At 33.9% G+C, this 21,807-nt stretch overlaps 1 protein-coding gene across 2 annotated transcripts; it reads right to left on the reverse strand.

The window, feature by feature from the left end:
* Positions 1–195: 195 nt before the first annotated feature.
* LOC139897811 (uncharacterized) lies at positions 196–2,536 on the reverse strand. Of its 2 annotated transcripts, none has more exons than XM_071880513.1 (5): positions 2,292–2,536; positions 1,309–1,433; positions 1,122–1,172; positions 557–608; positions 196–432 (listed from the first exon to the last, which is right to left on the reverse strand). In XM_071880513.1, the coding sequence occupies exons 2-5, from the start codon at positions 1,420–1,422 to the stop codon at positions 233–235; spliced, it is 417 nt and encodes a 138-aa protein (XP_071736614.1). In that variant the 5' UTR covers positions 1,423–1,433; positions 2,292–2,536; the 3' UTR covers positions 196–232. The 2 variants fall into 2 exon arrangements, with proteins under 2 accessions (XP_071736614.1, XP_071736615.1); XM_071880514.1 differs by lacking the exon at positions 2,292–2,536 and adding an exon at positions 2,055–2,121.
* Positions 2,537–21,807: the final 19,271 nt, after the last annotated feature.

Consider the following 21,807-nt stretch of genomic DNA (forward strand, 5'->3'; position numbering starts at 1 on the left):
TAACAACTTGAATCTGAGAATCTTTTGAAGTTGACACACAGGTTTGACTTTCTCTGTTGGAACTTGATTCGGCTTATTATTGGATTTTCCCGATATGAGATTCGCTTCAGATGATCGAGTCTCTTCGTTGACCAATGGAATAGCATCTGCAATGGATACTTGATTACATACATATCACATGGTGCATACATTTAAGGTCGAAAAGGAACAAGTAAAACTTTAAGTACTTGGACTAATCAGGATTAGTGTTGCTCTGTTCGTTAGTTGAGTTAGTTTGAGCATCTGGTAACAACTTGAATCTGAGAATCTTTTGAAGTTGACACACAGGTTTGACTTTCTCTGTTGGAACTTGATTCGGCTTATTATTGGATTTTCCCGATATGAGATTCGCTTCAGATGATCGAGTCTCTTCGTTGACCAATGGAATAGCATCTGCAATGGATACTTGATTACATACATATCACATGGTGCATACATGATTCAACAGCCTAAACTAAGCTTTTGCAGATGTATAATACAAAGATTTCAAGTTATGTTTTTCAGTGCTTCGACTTACTATCTTCACTAAAAACAATACACGTCCCAATGGTTTCTTCATATTCTCCAATCTACAAAATCCAGAACCCCAAAACGTGAGACGCTGTTTCCGTTACAAAAGTTATTAAAACAAAGATACATAAGCTCAAAAAACAGTACGTCCACCTGTATCTCAAATGGGTGGGTCAAATCAGGACATACTTTATCTAAAAAATGGGTCAAACTGGTTAAGCACCAGTTAAAAAGGGAATGTCTTGAAAGCAGACATTAAGTAAAGGCATATAGTATCGGAATAGAATAAATTATGTTTTGTCCCACTAAGTATTCATATGAAATTAGGAAAATTTAAGACAAACATTGTAGGTCAATTGACCCTACTCGTTTTGAAATGTTACCAAACCCATCCATTTTGACACCTTTACCCACCATCAGTAAAATATGAATGAAAACAAATACATTTAATTCAATATATCTATCTGAATCAGATCTATGTGTATATTTAATAGATTTTAAAGAAATCTCAGAGCCATTAGAAGAAGCATGTAGAAGCTCAGTCGAAATGAGTAGAACTGAGATGTTATTACCAGTTTTATTTTGTCATCGATAATAAGAATCGGGTTCAATGTGTCCAGGCCCTGCAGTTTCAGCCAAATCGGTCATCAAAACAGAAGCCTCATATCCGCTAAGGTGCAGCATACACAAACCAACTGATTTTATACATTTAACCTCGGATTTTTATAACATTAAATTTGTGCAGGTTAACATACGTACAGAGAGAACGTAGGGAGCATTAGGTGGTATGTCAACGTGATCAGAAACTGAATCCACGTCAAGCACTACATAATCATCTTCTTCACCCTCCATGTCAGCATGATTTGTTGCCATTGCGTTCTAGTCTGTATACAATAGATATGCCAACTTACATTTACTATTGGTAATTTTAACAAGTTTTTTTACTACTAAAAATAGTACTTCCTAATTCCTATGTTTCAACTCTGAATGATTCAGCACTGAGCATATGTCATCCAGATCAGAAACAAACACGCTGAATGCTAAATAGTTAAGCATGCTGAATCATTCCACTAAGAGGCAAACAAACGCACCCTTAACTTTATGTTCATTAGTAATAGTAATCACAACAAACACGCTGAATGCACACGCTGAATGCACACGCTGAATGCTGAATAGTTAAAAATAAATTTAGTTTTCATCCACCAGTTCTTTTGTAATTGTCAGAAAGTCATAACAGGTTAAGTAACAACATATATTGGATTAAACTAATCCAATGTAAAATCACCTATCTATTTAATCACTAATTAATTCAATATTCACCTCATCAACAAAATAATATTATTAAGTTACACAGACACAAGTCGTGCCATGATAATGGACACAACCCTAGTTTCGTATTTTTCGATTCAATTAACTTTTTTTTTTATTAGAACGGCAATATCGGCATCGAATCCTCTCATTTGCCGCTCACGCCCCCGTTAGGAAGAAACTCGCGCAAAGCGTACCCGGAATGCTTTAGGTTAACTGCTTGACCTGCACAAAACCAGAGGCACAACCTTCGGAGAAAACTCCCCAATTTGAAGCTGCACCTATTTTTCAAGGATACAGACCCACAAACAACTTAGGCTTTTTACCACTCAACCAATAGTTCGGTGATTTTTCGATTCAATTAACTAACTAACTAACTAACAACAGAAAGCACCAATTTGTTTTAAATTGATGAATAGAGATATTGAAATTACCTTTTTGTAACATAGAGGAAGATGAGAAGTGGTTGAGCAAAAGGGCAAAGCCGCAGAAACACGATCCGATAGTATTTCCCGGGTCGGATCGATGAATACCGTTGGTTGGATATTTTTGTGGAGAAATATCTAATTTATTTTGTTTAAAGAGGTCGATCGGTTCGTTTTTTTGGTTTTCTAGGTTTATTTGATTCGATTTATACGTTTTTGAATCATTTTTAGGTAAAACCGAATAATGAAATCGAATTCAATATCAAATTCAATCGAAATGAAAATTGATTTCGGTTAACTCCGAAAAACTAAAATATATATATGTATATAATTTATCAAAAATAATTATAACAAATCGACTTTTATTTTTTAAAATTGATATTTTGTAACAACCATCACTTTTTCACTTCTGAATTGACTAAAATGCCCCTAAAGTTTCTGCATACTTATTAATATCGATATTAATAAGTAATTACTCTACTTTAATACAACGTTGACTAAATATTTATTTTTGGGCAACACATTATATTAATTAAAGTATATATTATTTATATAATTAACATTAGTTAATATTACAAGTATTAAAATTAATGTGTGACTACGTGTTAGTACATTCCTACATATAACATTTTTATTCGTTGAATCGCCTCGGATTCCAAACCAACGATTTATATTTTCGTAATTTTCAAATCCGAATTCTTTTATCCGACATTCCTGTGTCATTTGAAATAATAATATATTCCTATATTTTATTTCTTGAATTATTATTCATCTCGCATTTTATAACTCGTGTAACGTTTTATTTATCGGATCGCGTTCGTTTAATCGTTCGGGCCAATTTATTAATTCAAGTTTCGAGGTTGGGCCTAGCTTCAAGCCCAATTCATACGATCCATTAGGATGACCCATAGGTTACCCATTTTTCATCTTAGTTAATTAAAAACCTTAATACAAATTTATTTAGAATAAATCAAAACTAATTATGAAAAAAAAAATTAAAATAAATAATAATACTCTATCTTCTTAGCCGACCCAGTGTGTTACATGTTGTTTTTTATTTTTTTTTTTAATTTTTTTTATAACATCAAATAATAAGATTTATATATATATATAAACTCCCCTAATCAAATAGTTCGGCCGATCTTAGGGGGATACTTTCCCAAAATTTTGGTGATTTTTTTTATTTGAGATTATCTCTAAAAATTGCTCATATTGTGCTCACTTATCATTTGAAAAAAAAAAAAACATCGACTGCTTCTCTGCTTATTTTTGTGATCGACCCAAAGCCTCCCAAACCTTAAATCAATCGACATTCATCATCATCATAAATTCTTCATCATCATTCAATAATTTTTGCATAAACGGATTCATCTCTTCGCGCTCTACGTTTCTCCTATTCTCGTTTCTTGATTTGAGGTAGTCATGAAACTCCATCCTTTTCAATTCTACTCAATTATTATGTTATAATGCATGTATGTATAGTTATAGTACTTGTAGTGCTTGGGATTAATTGTGGTGATGTTTGGATGAATTAAAAATTCTTAAAATTGTGTTTTTCGGCTAATAAGAAATTGGACAGAACAGTTGCCTCGGGATGCGTGCGACCCGAACTCGGAATTCTGGGTTGACCGTTGCGTGCGTGTCGAAAAATTAATAAGTTTGGACTCTTGATTCATGTCGTTTGCATTTTTTTTCGATTTTATATGAATTTTTGAAGTTTATATAAATACTAGTGAAATGACTCGTGGAACCACGGGTTTGTTAAAACGAAACAGTTTAATGATATGTTTTAGGTATTAAGTGAACGTAAATGTTAAAGTCATTTAGTTTAATGACCCATGGAACCACATAGTCTGACTAAGAAACTCCACATAATCCGACTAAGAAACTCGCCAGCTGAACATTTCATCAAACACCTAAAATGCATATTAAACAATCTACATCTAATCATAATAGATAATATTGGTTGTCATTTTATTTTAAAAGTATAAATTAAAATATAAATTTAGAATATGTTTCCTTTTGGCCTAGCTTTTATACCTTCTAATACTCAATTCGAAATAATTAATTAAAAAAATTCAAAATTATTTAATTTTAATAATTAAAATACTAATTAATAAGATTTTATAATAATAATTAATTAATAAGATTTAATTTTAATTCAAAATTGTTTAGTTTAATGACATCATCCACCATTCTTAGATATATTTTTTTTTTATTTTTTCTTAACAAAGGAATTAGCCTAATAATGACATCATCATTCTAGTATTTTAATATTAACTATAGATTAGTTTTTATAAAAAGTGCTGATGAAAATTTTGATAAATGTCAAAACGGGAACTGAATTTCCCGTTGATTAGCGTCGATTCAAGATTCGAAACAATTCATGTTACTTCTTTGTTGTAACGTTAAGAGTTCGGCTCAGGCCATTTGTCAAACCGAGATTCTAGGATTTTTCTAAAAATCGCCAAAAGTGGCTGTTTAGTCGCATTTTGGTATTTTATGAAAAGCTGATAGAAATTTCTTTGAAACATCAAAATCGTGTCGACCACCATGGTCATTTAAACGCAGTAAAAATAGTCAAATAAATCATGTAGTATCGTGATAGCAAGGATAAACTATTGGTTCTGCTCGTTTGTCAAACTGAGTCCCGAGCATCGTTTTAAAAATTGTCAAAGTGGGTCACCTGAGCGCACTTGTACATTTTTCTGAAAAGTTGAAACAAAATTATTGAAAATGTCGAAACGACGTCGGTTGCCACGAGTTACTCAAATCGAGTTGGATCCTGAAATATTTTTTGTAGTTTCTTTGTGGTAAAAAGTAACACTTGGCATTGGCCGATTTTCAAGCGAGGTCCCACTGATTTTTATAAAAATTCTCAAAATAGACAGTTTAGTCAATTTTACAATATTTTTGAGTTTGTAATTTTTCTAAGTCATTTAACTACCAAGACTAATATTATGATAATATGATTTTTGAAATGAGTATAAATAAGTTTTAAAGATTGTTTGTAAGTTTTGATGACTTTCAACTTTGACCGTTGACTTTTGATAATTTGTTTTGAGTTTAGTGTTGACCTTTTAGGTTAACGTTTGATTATTGACTTTTTGATTGACTTTCTAAATAAAGAAACCTTCTAAATGAAGAAACTTTCTACAAATAGAAACTTTCCTAAAATAGAATATTTCTAAAAATGGAAACTTACTAAAAATAGAAAGAATACAAAATACTTTTACTTAATCAAGTATATTGTCACGTACTATTAAATCCACATCAAGCACTATGGCTATCATACAATGACCTGACATAAGTTAGATATATCCTGACCTATCTTATTATTTAGGTTGGAGTCTAGATCACTATTGATCTTCTTTATTCATGTACTTGTTATATCTTCAGTGCACTCTCTAAGGTGAACTTCATAGCTTCGCTTTTACATATTTATTGAATTTTATAAATCTTGGGGTGAGACACATGCTTGTATTTTAAATGATTTATAATTTAGACACACGTGTCTAAAATTTTTGATATGCAACTTCATGAGACTTTTATTAACTGGTATTGATGATTGTATCCTTACATGCAAATCCCCACCATAATATCGTTAATTGCTGGAATTGGAATGTGGCAAGCTTAATTATTGTGAATAGGCCTATTGAGAGCGACCTCTCTACCCATTGACCGATAAAATGATATGAATGGTCACATTTACCCCCGGCCTCATTTAGGGGTGTGACAGATTGATATCAGAGCCAGGTTGTTATAGAGAACCAGGATTGCATTTTATATGTGCCTTATGTGCTAGTTAGGGTGCCTTAGCAATCTTTAGGACTATAACCTTTCCTGCCTTAGTTTTAAGCGCTTTTTCTTAATCTTTATACTGTCATTTCATCTTACTTCCTACTTTTACCTCTTCTGGTATTCTGTATCCTTTTCTAAGGATGTCAAGCCAAAACCCTATCATCTTGTCTGATCCCGACTCTGAAGGATCATTTAGTATGTGATTGTTATCATATCCAAACATATCTTATTGACCTGACTCCGCCATTGTGATTCAAAGTATTCTTTGACTCATGTGAGTTATTTTTATAAGACTACCTCGGTTAGTGAAATCGAGGGATGTCACTCATGACTTCTGAAATGCTCGACATTCCAACATCAAAGTTTGATCACGTATCCTGACCTTATGGGGTGATATTGAAGTGGAAATATGAATTAGTGAAATATAATGACGCCTGAACAACGTGATTATATTACGGTAATTCATATAGAAATTCCAATATCATGACATGTGGAATAGAAAGTGAATCAAAGAAAAATTTCCAAGCTATTCATTCGAAAATCATAATGTTACTACATGAAGGGTAATCATCATCTGATTTGTAGATATTCGAAGAGCTCATTTCAACCAAACTATCTGTCCCATACCCATGAGTAAATTAACAATCACTCATATACCATAAAGGTTGTAAAACTTTGCATTCTTTCTTTATTAAACAAGATATCTCTCTATCCTTGACGCTTAATCATCACCTGTTGTGTCCGGCTTCACTCTATCGCACTATGACGAATAGAATGTTAGTCCGGTAGTCACCACCATATCCACGCTGGAAGGCAGGATGCATATTTTTAAGTGACCTGTAGTGACACCCCCGAAATTTCCTTGAAGTATGCCTCTTGTTACGCTCCTGGTGTAGATTTTCATGAACCCATTAGAAAACTCGTCGAAGATAAGCGATAATCACTCCCAAAGATTTAATTTGAATTTTCAAGCATCGATTCTTATAAACACCACATTCACCTAAGTATTCACCTACTACACCATTATATACTCCTGATACACCACCACCATCACCTGATCGTGACCCTTCGACTAAAGACGCTGCTCACCATGGTAGAAACTTCCAACGGGTATCTTTTGATTACCATATAAATCAAAAGAATCTCATCATACCCTAGTGTATTTACATTTCGGTCCAGTAAAGGGCGTAGTATATATATATATTTCCCTCACGATATTGAAAAACATGTGATCCCTCACACACTCCATATGATCAAAGGTAGCATTGATATGATTATCATTATGTTACTTAAGGTCAAACATCGCGTAATTTGTTGTACCTAAACAATAAGTCGTGACCTTTGAATCGTTAACCATTTTCTTGAAAAATCTTACGATTTCGCCTCGGTGTTAAAAGCATGTTAGTTGTATCATTAAATGATCATATAGTAATGGTTCAAACAATAGGCAAGTAACGCCATGTCCTTACATCGCCCTTACTCATTGTGGAAATTCATACCATCCTGAAAATAATCACAGATTTAGCGAGAACTTGATAAATTGATGATCATCACATAGTCGAAAGTCACTGCATTAGCGTGTCTTCATAACTGTCTGTGTGAAAATCGGATTATTCATGCTCAAGTTATTATGAAATCTTTGTAAATGACGAAATCAATCCATGAGTATATAGTAAGGGCACTTACAGCCAGCCTTCCGACTCCAATATTAGTCATGACCTGTTCGCATTTCAAAGTTAATGGGTGATAAATTCTCATCCTCATACTCACCCATTCATAACTCACTCGTCAGTAATAGCTTCACACTTACACATTTTAGTCCAAAAACTTATGCCCTAATAATAATCATCAACCGCATTTGAATTCAATAGATTTCATTACTTCGTAACATTGTTGCTTAAATATCACCCGAAATTTTCAAAAATCATCCACTTGATCTGCATCAATCTTTTTCCAACTCGTAACCTCCGAAATATGAAAATTTTGTTTATCAAAATTTTACGTACACTACTTTACTGTGCGATCCTCTCGAAATTTTATAATTATCTACTGCCATTCAAACAAATTTTATAAATCGTATATATTTATATAATAAAGTAAATAAAATTTAACTTTACTTATTTTGACCAGTACATATCAAATTATGCTTTCACTTTTACAAATCAATTCTTTTACATTTGAATTCAAAGGTTATTTTACTTAAAATAGTACACGTTGCACATAACTCCAGTTTTACTAAGAACTTCGTTTCACATCAAAATGTCTCAAACTTTTCCAAAATTACTTTGACTTATTTTTGCATTACTCCACAATATGACTGGATCACATTTCTTCTTATCCTTCGTGCAAGAACAAAACATACCTCTTGCGCTCATCAACTATTCTTTTAGGGTTGACTGTGGCATAAATACGGGCTGTGAAATCAATGTCTAAGATACGCACAGTGGTCACACATATCCTTAAGGTAGGCTTACACTGGGTTCACGAATAGAGATTTCACTAAGCTCGCCTGAGAAGTTTCTACTTCCGATCACGGCTAAACCACAACACCAACGTAAACATCAATTCTATGATATAATATCTTTTTGGCACAAGAAAGCATTTTTCGGAGATTTTCTCACCTGGTGGAAACAATTCTTTATAGCCAATGATTCACATTTATTCTCATCCGCACTTAAACTCATAAGGGAATGATAGATCGACTCGCCATCTGTACGAGAACGTCTTTCTCATTAAGAGATCACACCTTTTCGTGCGGTTTCCTATCAGAAATATAATTTATAATCCTCGCTATCCCCTCTAAAGGAGTTACCTTAAACGTTTATGGCATTTATGCGGTTACTCTAAACATTTCTTCATTCATGGGTTGTAACTAGATGTTATCCTAGTCAAGTTTTGACCTCCGTTTCAACATATAACTGAAATCATGATCATGAAGTTACATTATGAAAATGTTCTTTATTCCTTCCAAGGATAAGTTCACATGTATTATGTGACGCCCCGTACAAAACCGTCGTGTACGGATCATCAACAACAGGATCATTACAAGGTCAAACACTATATGCTGTTTGAAAACCCGTTTTGCATTCATGAAAAGATAGCGTTTACAAAAGATAACGTGACACAAAGGTCGTTACAAAGTCATTATTCAAATAACATAAGTTGCGAATGCAAAATAAAAGTTTCATGATTGAGATATCTCTAAGTAATACAGCGAAAATCTAACACAGCAGGTCCTTAACAGCAAATTAATAACACCAAGACAGCAAGTCTAACAGCAAAAGCAACAAACCTCCAAGCACCTGAGAAAACATGCTTAAAAACATCAACAATAATGTTGGTGAGCTATAGTTTAAGTTGTAACAGTAATGTAAGATTGACCACGAGATTTCAATGTTTCAAAGTAGTAAGAAAAGTATATGTTTAACCGTGGGCACATGGTAACTAGACTTAACGTAAATATAAATATCACCCCCTAAAAGTACACCTGGCGAGTGCGTATGTCCTCGAAGTATTAAACACCCGTTAAATGCTAGCGCGACTAGCCCGAGTGGGGATGTCAAACCCAATGGATCCATATCTAATATTCGCGTCTACCGGTTCAAAAACCAATGGTTAAACGTTACCGTGCTAAGGGGAATCTTTATGCCGTTGTATAACCCACACATATGTAAAGTTTAAGTACTCGTTTCAAATAAGTAAAACATAAAAAGCGCATGTATTCTCAGTCCCAAAAACAGTATAAGTAAAAAGGGATGCTATAACTCACAGTGATAAGAGCGGTAAAGTCGATAATGAAAGTATGCAAGTAGTAAGTTGGTCCGAAAGGTCGTCAACCTAAATCAAAGGTTACTAGGTCAGTATGTTGTCTTTATAAGTTCTATTAGTGCATAAAATAAGTTTAAGTGTCATCATCATCATCGTTCATCATCATAAAAGCTAAGTAAGTTTAAGTGTCATCATCAACTTCAGTCAGCTGTTACGACTTCTACGTAAATCGAAAAGACACGTAATCAGTGGCTATGGCTCCGTATATGAGTCCCCTAGTTTCTAACCAATTTCCAGAACCAAACTCGTCTTCGTTTGACCGTGGCGACCATTTAAGTGCGAGTAGGTCAGAAATTTCAGCACAACGTTAATAGGGTGTAATGACTTTCGGAAGGCCATAAATCCTAAACCGTAACTCGGATTAAGACGAGGTCTAAACGGAAAATCATCTACTCGAACCGAACTAACTGAAAATAAACTTTTCAGTAGCCTAGGTGGTCTGATCAGATCCCGAAAACAGTAAGAAATGTGCTCCGGTGGGGTTCTTAGTGTTTGATGCTCATCACGGTTCTCATCCTTGATGCATGTAGCTTCAAGTGTACAACTCGTTGATGGGTTAGCATCACCTTGACCAAGATTATATCATCAACACATAATATGTTAAGACCAAGTAAGAACACAACTCATTTAAGAGTCTTAGATGGATGATGAACCAATGTTACATCATATCCTTAGTCTTAACACAATTACAAGTTACATTTACAACTAAAGCTACAAACTTTACTTCAATTAAGCAAGTATGAACATAATCTAAGTCAAATGAAGTGATGGAACCCTAAGCTAGAGAGCTTGGATCCCTTTCACACAAGTTTTAAGGTCATAAAGCTAGAAAGCTTGAACCTTTAGTGTTCTTGAAGATCTTGAAGCATAAAGCTTGGATCTTTAAGTTACATGAAGACCATAAACACAAGTTTTGATCTTTATAACAAAATAATGAGATCATAAGTTAGAAAACTTAGATCCATCAAAAGATATGAAGATTCAAGCTAGAAAGCTTGCATCTTGGTTGTTCTTGAAGATCTTGAAGCATAAAGCTTGGATCTTTAAGTTACATGAAGATTACAAACACAAGTTTGAATCTTTATAATAAAATAACAAGATTTAAAGTTAAAAGATATATATCTACAAAGTGGGTGAAGATTCAAAGCTAGAATGCTTGAATCTTCCATGTTCTTGAAGGATTCAAATCCATGTTTGAATCTACAAGATGTAATCAAGATCAAAAGCTAAAAAGCTAGACCTATGATGATGATGATGATGATGATGAATTCATGAAGATGAGAAGGAGAAGAAGAAGAGAAATTCAAAATACTTACACTTTTTAAAGAGAGAAAGACTAGAGAGAGAATTAGAGAGTGAGTGTGTGTGAAATGCAAATGAGAGCAAGTGTAAAATGAATGGATTAAGGCTTGTATTTATAGATGGTGAGGAGGTGGTGGTGGTGTTAAAAATGTAGGAACATGGGGGGAACAAGGGAGACAACTTTTTGTTTTTTGGTTAATGGTTGTCTAAAGTTGGTGCTTATGTTAGGATCCCATGCAACATTAAGGATAATACTTGACATAAATGCTAGCATGTTCCCTCTAATAAATGGGCATTTGTCTTACATATTAATGGGTCACTAGCTAATATTAATTGGGCTAATTAAATAGTCCACTAACTAGTGTAGGGTGGGCTAAGACCCAACAAGGTAGAAAGTCCAACAAGATTAACTAGTAAGCATAAATAAATTACTACGCGTAATTAAGCATCCATAAACCCAAGTAATTATTATTATGAAATAATAATTAAGATTTCGTAGTCATAATATTCCGATTACGACAAAAGTTAAACGTGTACGCAGTACGCAGTTTGTTCGAAACGTCAAGTGACACTAACAATCATAAAGGCTTTCGGTGATCAAGTTAAGTATCATACGTATTCAAAGGCACGTTTTAACATATAAATGAAAGTAAACCACGTGTGTTAAGATTTCAGAGTATAAGATTACACAGTACGCACAAATACACAGTTTCGCAAAAGTACAAGGCACAAAAGCAAGTCGAAAAAGTCGGATCATTACATTACCCACCTGTTAATGGAAATTTCGTCCCGAAATTTGAGGAGTGACTAAAAATGGTACCGCATTTGAATAAGAAGGAGTGTATCAAGGTTCCGTGAGACTCGTGGGCTCAAAAGTGAGTTATTTACCTTGAAAGGTACTTCAGCGTATAAAAGTAAGACTAGGTATATGCCATTGATTAAGTCTCTTGTCCTAAGAGATCAATAAATTAATTTCGTTTCTGGTTAACATGTGTATGTCATCTGAATATATACCCTCAAAAGGAAAGATGATGTTTTTAGCCTTACAGGCACCTTCAGTAAGATGGATGCATCATGAATGTTACCAAACTCATCTAAAACATTGAGCACTTATGTCGTAATATAAGCTGACAGGTAGAATAGAAAACATGGTGATCACAACCATGCGATTTGATGTCTGGATGGTGTTAGCCACAGATTTTACTAATCCCTTAATTTCGGAAGGAGGCCATAGGTATAAAGAACCCGATATTTAAGAAACGTTTGATTCAAATAAATGAATTAAAATTTTAGCTGAAAGTGACCAATCGGACTTATATGCAATGCAAGCCATAATCATTTATAGTGTCTTCAGGACGGTCTGAACGAACAATGAAGGATATCGCCCAGTTTACCATACTGCTGGTGAACTTATCCTTGGATGGAAAGGAAGCACAGTTCCATCATGTAACTTTATCCATTCAGTTACATGTTGAAGTTAGGGTTATCATTAACTAGAACAACTTATAGTTGCAACCAACAAAGGAAGGAATTATGTGGAGTAACCACATCTGTGTCGTAGATGTTTTAAGCAGTCCCCTTCCAAGAGGATAACAAGATTCGAAGTATTTTACACTACATTTCCGAAAGAAAATCGCACGAAAGGTGTAATCTTTGAACGAGAGTGAACTCTTCGAGCGGTTCGTTCTGAGTTTATCCTTATACTTATGGGGATGCGCGGATGAGAAGATATGTGAACCCTAAATCATAAAGAATGGTTTACTCAAGTGAAAAGAATCTTCAAAAATGATTCATTGTACCTCAACCTACTGATTCGTAGAGATAATGTTTACGAGGGTGTTGCGATTAGCCGTGAAACATTGAGAGTGGAAACCCGTCTAGTGCCCTTCCTACGATAGGGTGACCACTAAGTGTACCTCAGAAGATGGATTTATCGGCCCGCGTTTTTGCCAGGTTTAACCTTAGAGGAACATTTTTGTGAGCGCAAAAGACTTTCTAACAAATTTTGTAAAACTGCCATCTAGAGTGGCTCAAGAGGTTTTAGAAGAAAAAAAAATCTTAATAGTAAGCTTTATCCCTAACGGAGGGCGAGAAGAAGTGTGATCCACACATGGTGTAGTCCAATACGAAAATCTTTAATAAAGTCAACCAAGGAAGTTTTGAAAAACCTTTAAACGTTTGATGTGACAACATAAATGGGACGAAGTTCTTGGTAAATTTAGAGGTATGTACAACGAGTACCATTTTGCAAAAAACTATTTGACTTAAGTTAAACAACTCAATAAAGGATCGATTTTTAAATCATTTGGAGGTATAACTTGGTATGTACTAACCAAAATAAGTAAGGGTAAATTTATACATATATGATTTTATAAATCGCATAAGTGACAGAAAATTTTTATTACTTTCATTGTCCGTAAACCTTGTGAGGACCGTACAAATAAACATCGTGTAATTTTTTTTTTTTGATAAACATGGTTTTTCGTATTTCAGAGGTTACGAGTTGAAAAAGGTCGAGTGAAAAATCTTTGAATCATCAGGTGACACATTACTAGGTAATGAAAGCTAATGAATTAAATGTAGTTTTGACAATTATCAGGACCTAAGTCTCTGGGTCAAAAATGTTCACGTACGAAGCCATTGCTAAAAAGTGAGGTATGAATGATAGAGAATGAGGATGAGAAGTTAATCGCTTTTTGACTTTGCAAAATGCCAAACAGGTTATGACTAATACTAGAGTCGGAATACTAATGGTGTTAATATCGCTAGATGAGAATCCCTTAGAATATGTCAGGACTTAGAGTTATGTAAGAAAGAGCATCGTTCCAACAGGCGTGGCAAATAGTATCCTTGGGGTGACGCAATAATTTTGAATGGTTTAAGTGTTAGTGGATGCCCGAAGGCTCTGCATGACGTGATTGTAAGTGCCTTCATCACATATACACAGACACATGAATCTCTAGGTTTCGACGGTTGTAAAGTCTTCACGATGACTTGGATACGAATAAGCAACGAAAAAAATTTATATAATAAGCAACGAAAATTTTATCGAAATCGTTTTAGGTGACAATGTAAGAAAAGAAACGAAGTTCTTAGTAAACTAAGGTTATGTATAACATGTACCATTCAAAGTAAAATATCTTTTGAATGAAAGATTTGGTTTGTAAAAAGTGAAAGTAAAATTTCATATGTCTTAGTCAAAAATAAGTAATTATTTACTTTATTTTATATAACATATACAATTTCAAAAATTTGCACGAATGGCAAATAAAATAAATTTATTTTTATAAGACTTTGAGAGGATCGTACCGTAAAATAGTGTGTGAAAAATTTTTGGTAAACAAAATTTTCATATTTCGGAGGTTACAAGTTGGAAAAAGATTTAGTAAAAGATTTTTGAAAATTCCGGGTGACATTTGAGCATCAATGTCACGAGGTAATGAAAACTATTGAATTTAAATGTGGTTGATGACTATTAGTAGGACATAAGTCCTTCGACCAAAAATGCTTAAGTGTGAAGTTGTTGCTTATAAGTGAGCTACGAATGGGAGAGTAGGAGGATGAGAATTAACCACCCATTGATTTTGGAAAGTTTCGAACTGGTATGACTAATATCGAAGTAAGAAGGGTGATGGTATGATTATCATCGAATAAGAAATCTCCCAGGACAAGTTAGGATTCAGAGTCGCGTAAGAATGAGTATCAAATAAGATTCTTGGGTAGTCCTTAAGATAGAATTTGAATTGCCGAAGTGACGGGATACAATTTCCTTTATTTATCATCGTGTAAGTTTGTCCATTGTATCGGTTTCTTTCATGGCTAGAAAGTGAGCAGATTTGGTGAGGCGGTCAACAATAACCCAGATAGTGTCATAACTGCCTATTGTTTTCGGTAGCTTCGGGATGAAATCCATTGTCATCCCTTCCCATTTCCATTGTGGGATCTCGGGTTGTTGAAGTAACCCAGATGGCTTTTGGCTTACTATTCTCGCGAGGTATACGATAAATTTTCTCTTTATAATTAACTTTCTCTTCCATCCTTGAAAGCCAGTCCATTCAAAATATTACATCAAAGCTTCCTAACTTGACGGGTGTTAGGTTAATCTTAAGGTTCATTCTAACCAAATCTTGTTATACTACTGTGAAAAATTCTGTTAATTTCCTCAAATTGTAGTGACCCAAACTTTTCCGAACCTTTCTATGATTATATGTTTAATGAAAACTATATTTACAAGATTAAATGTTTCCAACATGTTAAGCAATCAAACTTGTTAAGACTTGGTTAATTGAAATGGAAATTTTGTAAACGTCTGATTACCCAGTTTGACTAATGATTCACGAACGCTAAAAGTTGTATATGACATGATGATACATAAATGAATAAATATATATGTTTAACATGATATAATGATCATCAAGTATCTCTTAAAAATAGTAACAATAAGTTATATACTTAAAAAGGAGACTATTGACGTATGAAACTCGAAACGATACATATAACGATTATCGTTATAATCACGTCTTACTAAATATATATGAAGCATATTAATACATTGTTATATTATATATAACATGATAATATGATAATTAAATATATCATTAAGTGTATTAACAATGAACTACATAAGTAAAAACAAGACTACTAACTTAAGGATTTCGAAACGAGACATATATGTAACGATTATCGTTGTAACGACATTTAAATGTATATATCATATTAAGATATATTAGTATATCATAATATCATGATAATATAATAATTTAAAATCTCATTTGATATTATAAACTTTGGGTTAACAACATTTAACAAGATCGTTAACCTAAAGGTCTCAAAACAACACTTACATGTAACGACTAACGATGACTTAACGACTCAGTTAAAATGTATATACATGTAGTGTTTTAATATGTATTCATACACTTTTTAAAGACTTCAAGACACTTATCAAAATACTTCTACTTAACAAAAATGCTTACAATTACATCCTCGTTCAGTTTCATCAACAATTCTACTCGTATGCACCCGTATTCGTACTCGTACAATACACAGCTTTTAGATGTATGTACTATTGGTATATACACTACAATTATCAGCTCTTAGCAGCCCATGTGAGTTACCTAACACATGTGGGAACCATCATTTGGCAACTAGCATGAAATATCTCATAAAATTACAAAAAATATGAGTAATCATTCATGACTTATTTACATGAAAACAAAATTACATATCCTTTATATCTAATCCATACACCAAAGACCAAAAATACCTACAAACACTTTAATTCTTCAATTTTCTTCATCTAATTGATCTCTCTCAAGTTCTAACTTCAAGTTCTAAGTGTTCTTCATAAATTCTACAAGTTCTAGTTACATAAAATCAAGAATACTTTAAAGTTTGCTAGCTCACTTCCAATCTTGTAAGGTGATCATCCAACCTCAAGAAATCTTTGTTTCTTATAGTAGGTTATCATTCTAAAATAAGGTAATAATCATATTCAAACTTTGGTTCAATTTCTATAACTATAACAATCTTATTTCAAGTGATGATCTTACTTGAACTTGTTTTCGTGTCATGATTCTGCTTCAAGAACTTCGAGCCATCCAAGGATCCGTTGAAGCTAGATCCATTTTTCTCTTTTCCAGTAGGTTTATCCAAGGAACTTAAGGTATTAATGATGTTCATAACATCATTCGATTCATACATAAAAAGCTATCATATTCGAAGTGGTAAACTAGTAATCACTAGAACATAGTTTAGTTAATTCTAAACTTGTTCGCAAATAAAGTTAATCCTTCTAACTACACTTTTAAAATCAACTATACACATTATCTATATCTATATGATATGCTAACTTAATGATTTAAAACCCGAAAACACGATAAACACCATAAAATCGGATTTACGCCATCGTAGTTACAACCGGGGGCTGTTTTGGTTTGGATAATTAAAAACTATGAAAAACTTTGATTTAAAAGCTATACTTCTGGGAAAATGATTTTTCTTATGAACATGAAACCATATCCAAAAATTATGGTTAAACTCAAAGTGAAAGTATGTTTTTCAAAACAGTAATCAAGATGTCGTTCTTTCGACGGAAATGACTACCTTTTTCAAAAATGACTTGTAACTTGTATTTCTGACTATAAACCTATACCTTTTCTGTTTAGTTTCATAAAGTCAAGTTCAATACGAAACCGTGGCTGCTTAAATCACTCAAAACGGATTAGAAACGAAGAAATGGCGAGCAAAACAAAATTGGTAAAAACTACTCATTTTAGCTACGTGAAAATTGGTAACAAATCTATTCCAACCATAACTTAATCAATTTTTATTGTATATTATGTAATCTTGAGATACCATAAACACGTATACAATGTTTCGACCTATCATGTCGACACATCTATATATATTTCGGAACAACCATAGACACTCTATATGTGAATGTTGGAGTTAGCTATACAGGGTTGAGGTTGATTCCAAAATATATATAGTTTGAGTTGTGATCAATACTGAGATATGTATACACTGGGTCGTGGATTGATTCAAGATAATATATATCGATTTATTTCTGTACATCTAACTGTGGACAACTAGTTGTAGGTTACTAACGAGGACAACTGACTTAATAAACTTAAAACATCAAAATGTATTAAAAGTGTTGTAAATATATTTTGAACATACTTTGATATATATGTACATATTTGTTATAGGTTCGTGAATCGACCAGTGGCCAAATCTTACTTCCCGACGAAGTAAAAAATCTGTGAAAGTGAGTTATAGTCCCATTTTTAAAATCTAATATTTTTGGGATGAGAATACATGCAGGTTTTATAAATGATTTACAAAATAGACACAAGTACGTGAAACTACATTCTATGGTTGAATTATTGAAATCGAATATGCCCCTTTTTATTAAGTATGGTAATCTAAGAATTAGGGAACAGACACCCTAATTGACGCGAATCCTAAAGATAGATCTATTGGGCCTAACAAACCCCATCCAAAGTACCAGATGCTTTAGTTCTTCGAAATTTATATCATATCCGAAGGGTGTCCTGGAATGATGGGGATATTCTTAAATATGCGTCTTGTTAATGTCGGTTACCAGGTGTTCACCATATGAATGATTTTTATCTCTATGTATGGGATGTGTATTGAAATATAAAATCTTGTGGTCCTTATTATGATTTGATAATATATAGGTTAAACCTATAACTCACCAACATTTTTGTTGACGTTTTAAGCGTGTTTATTCTCAGGTGATTATTAAGAGCTTCCGCTGTCGCATACTTAAATAAGGACGAGATTTGGAGTCCATGCTTGTATGATATTGTGTAAAAACTGCATTCAAGAAACTTATTTCGTTGTAACATATTTGTATTGTAAACCATTATGTAATGGTCGCGTGTAAACAGGATATTTTAGATTATCATCATTTGATAATCTACGTAAAGCTTTTTAAACCTTTATTGATGAAATAAAGGTTATGGTTTGTTTTAAAATGAATGCAGTCTTTGAAAAACGTCTCATATAGAGGTCAAAACCTCGCAACTAAATCAATTAATATGGAACGTTTTTAATCAATAAGAATGGGACATTTCAGTTGGTATCCGAGCGTTGGTCTTAGAGAACCAGAATTTTGCATTAGTGTGTCTTATCGAGTTTGTTAGGATGCATTAGTGAGTCTGGACTTCGACTGTGTTTACTTGAAAAATGATTGCTTAACAAATTTTGTTGGAAACTATATATTTTTAACATGTGAATATTATGTGATATATTAATCTCTTAACGTGTTTGATATTATGTGATAGATGTCTACCTCTAGAACAAGTCCCATTGAATCACCTAATAATAATGAAGAGTTAAATGTAAATTGGAATGATTCGTGGACTGATTCACAAGTTCCCGAAGAGGAACCGGAAGAAGAGTCAGAACCGGAAGAAGAATCGGAACCGGAAGAAGAAATAGAACCAGTGGAGGAAATAATAAAACGGTTAATTAGAAGAAAATCCTCAACCAACTGACCAAAGTTAATTATGGTCAATGGTGTTTCCTCCAAGGAAGCAAAGTATTGGGAGGATTACCAATTCTCCGATGAATCGGATCCCGACAAGGATTCCGATGATGTTATAGAAATTACCCCAACACAATTTAATAAGGCAAAAGAGAACAATAAGAGAAAGGGCATAAAAATAGAGAAATTTGATTCCAAACCCGATGAACTTTATATGTATCGTCAACACCCGTATTTCTTAAGTTGTGACAATAACCCGGGAAGCTCTAAACCACCAGGTTTTTCTAAACCAATGTGGAAAACGACGGCTCGTATTAGGGGAATATCATATATCCCTAGAAACTTGGCAAAACGAACCAAAACCGAAGAAGAAGAAACGAGCGAGTCGGAATAAGATAGTTGTATTCGTGTGGTGTAATATATGTAATATAGTGTGCTTATGCTTTATGATATATGTAAAAATTGCTTGTATTAATAAGTATTTTTTTTATGAATCTAACTCTTGTCTATTTTACAGTATAAAAACACAAAATGGATAGACAACTCAATATTTTAAGAGACCTACCCGGAGACATGATTGATGAAATCTTGTCTAGAGTCGGTCAGAATTCCTCGGCACAACTATTTAAGGCGAGATCAGTTTGTAAGACATTCGAAGAACGTTCCAAGAATGCCTTGGTTTATAAAAGGCTTTCGTTCGAAAGATGGGGGATATCACATTGGGAAATCCATAAGTTACGATGTGTTTACTTTGACGCATATATTGCGGGGAACCCAAATGCTATTTTACGCAACGGGTTAAGAAATTATTTTGACTCAATATATCCGAATATAGGACTTCATGATTTAGAAAAAGCGGCTAACATGCAACATAAAGAAGCATGTTATGCTTACGGGTTAGTAATGTTCGCTTCTCACCAAAGTGAGAACAAGAACATCGGGCTACAACTATTAAACAAAACGTTCCAACAAGTGACGAAGTCGGTAATTGGGGTAAGAAATGAGGTTTTTAGATTGTTACAGGACTGTTGGACATTACGTAACCCTCGTCCCTTTGACGACGTTACAACACGCTGTCTTATCAACGGACATAACGGCTATGTTTCACAAGACCAAGGATGGGAAGTAGTCCTAGTAAAACCAGAATGCATGACTTGTTTCTGGACGTATGAATTACGTGTCTTTATTGCCTTTGCTGAATGACTTGTGTACTAGCTAGAATTATCTTCACAACCATCTTGTATCAAATTTATTATGTGCTATATTTCATGCTATATGTAAAATAAGCGGTATTGTAAGTTTGTAAAATATTGTGTAAAAGTTTGAACGCGAAATATTATTATAATCAGTTTTTCATATAGAATTGTAGTAGTTGAATTGTATATTAGCTACTAAGTATGAACTTAACGGGTAGGTACTACCCGAATTTAAACTTATAAAACGCTAATATGAAGAAAAAGCTTTTATAAATGAGTTCATATTATGCTACGAGATACTATTGACTACTCTTAATATTCTGTATGATTAACTTGTTTTATTTGACTATTTTGAAGGAAATGGCACCAACTACTCGACACACCGTGAATATGAGCGAAGAGGAATTTCGTGCCTTTCTTGCTTCAAACATAGCCACAGTACAGGCTGCGCTACATACCAACAATAACCTTGGATCTAGCAGTACAGGAAATCGTGTAGGATGTACCTACAAAGAATTCACTGCCTGCAAACCTTTAGAATTTGATGGAACCGAAGGACCGATCGGATTGAAACGGTGGACCGAGAAGGTCGAATCGGTGTTTGCAATAAGTAAGTGTACTGAAGAGGACAAAGTGAAGTACGCTACGCATACCTTCACAGGTACTGCGTTAACATGGTGGAATACCTATCTAGAGCAAGTGGGACAAGATGATGCTTACGCACTACCGTGGTCAGCATTCAAGCACTTGATGAACGAGAAGTACCGTCCCAGAACCGAGGTCAATAAGCTCAAGACAGAACTTAGAGGGTTATGAACCCAAGGATTTGATATTACCACGTATGAAAGATGATTCACAGAATTGTGCCTATTGTGTCCGGGAGCGTTCGAATATGAGGAAGAGAAGATCGACGCATTTGTGAAAGGATTATCGAAAAGAATCTAAGAAGATATAAGTTCACACGAGCCCGCCTCCATACAACAGGCATGTAGAATGGCTCACAAACGAGTGAACCAGATTGAGGAAAGAATTAAAGAACAGGCGGCTGAAGAGGCCAATGTGAAGCAAGTCAAAAGAAAGTGGGAGGAAAACGGTGATAAGAATCACCAATACAACAACAGCAGCAATTACAACAATAATCGCAACAACTATCCCAACAATTGCAACATCAATCGCAACTACAACAAACGGCCCAACAACAACAACAACAACAACAACAACAACAACAACTACAACAATCATCCCAACAACAATAACAACCGCAACAACAACAATAATCAGAAACAACTATGCCAAAGGTGTGAAAAGTATCACTCGGGGTTCTGCACCAAATTTTGCAACAAGTGTAAAAGAAATGGTCATAGCGCGGCGAAGTGTGAGGTCT

Source organism: Rutidosis leptorrhynchoides, chromosome 3 (genome assembly GCF_046630445.1).
Source record: "Rutidosis leptorrhynchoides isolate AG116_Rl617_1_P2 chromosome 3, CSIRO_AGI_Rlap_v1, whole genome shotgun sequence".
Taxonomy (NCBI): domain Eukaryota; kingdom Viridiplantae; phylum Streptophyta; class Magnoliopsida; order Asterales; family Asteraceae; genus Rutidosis; species Rutidosis leptorrhynchoides.

Excerpts from the sequence above, each read along its gene's own strand:
- LOC139897811 (XM_071880513.1), bottom strand. The coding sequence starts at position 1,422 with ATGGCAACAAATCATGCTGACATGGAGGGTGAAGAAGATGATTATGTA. Across the intron at positions 1,173-1,308 it reads ATGCTCCCTACGTTCTCTCT|GGCCTGGACACATTGAACCC; the intron begins GTACGTATGTTA and ends CTGAAACTGCAG. Across the intron at positions 609-1,121 it reads TCGATGACAAAATAAAACTG|ATTGGAGAATATGAAGAAAC; the intron begins GTAATAACATCT and ends TGGATTTTGTAG.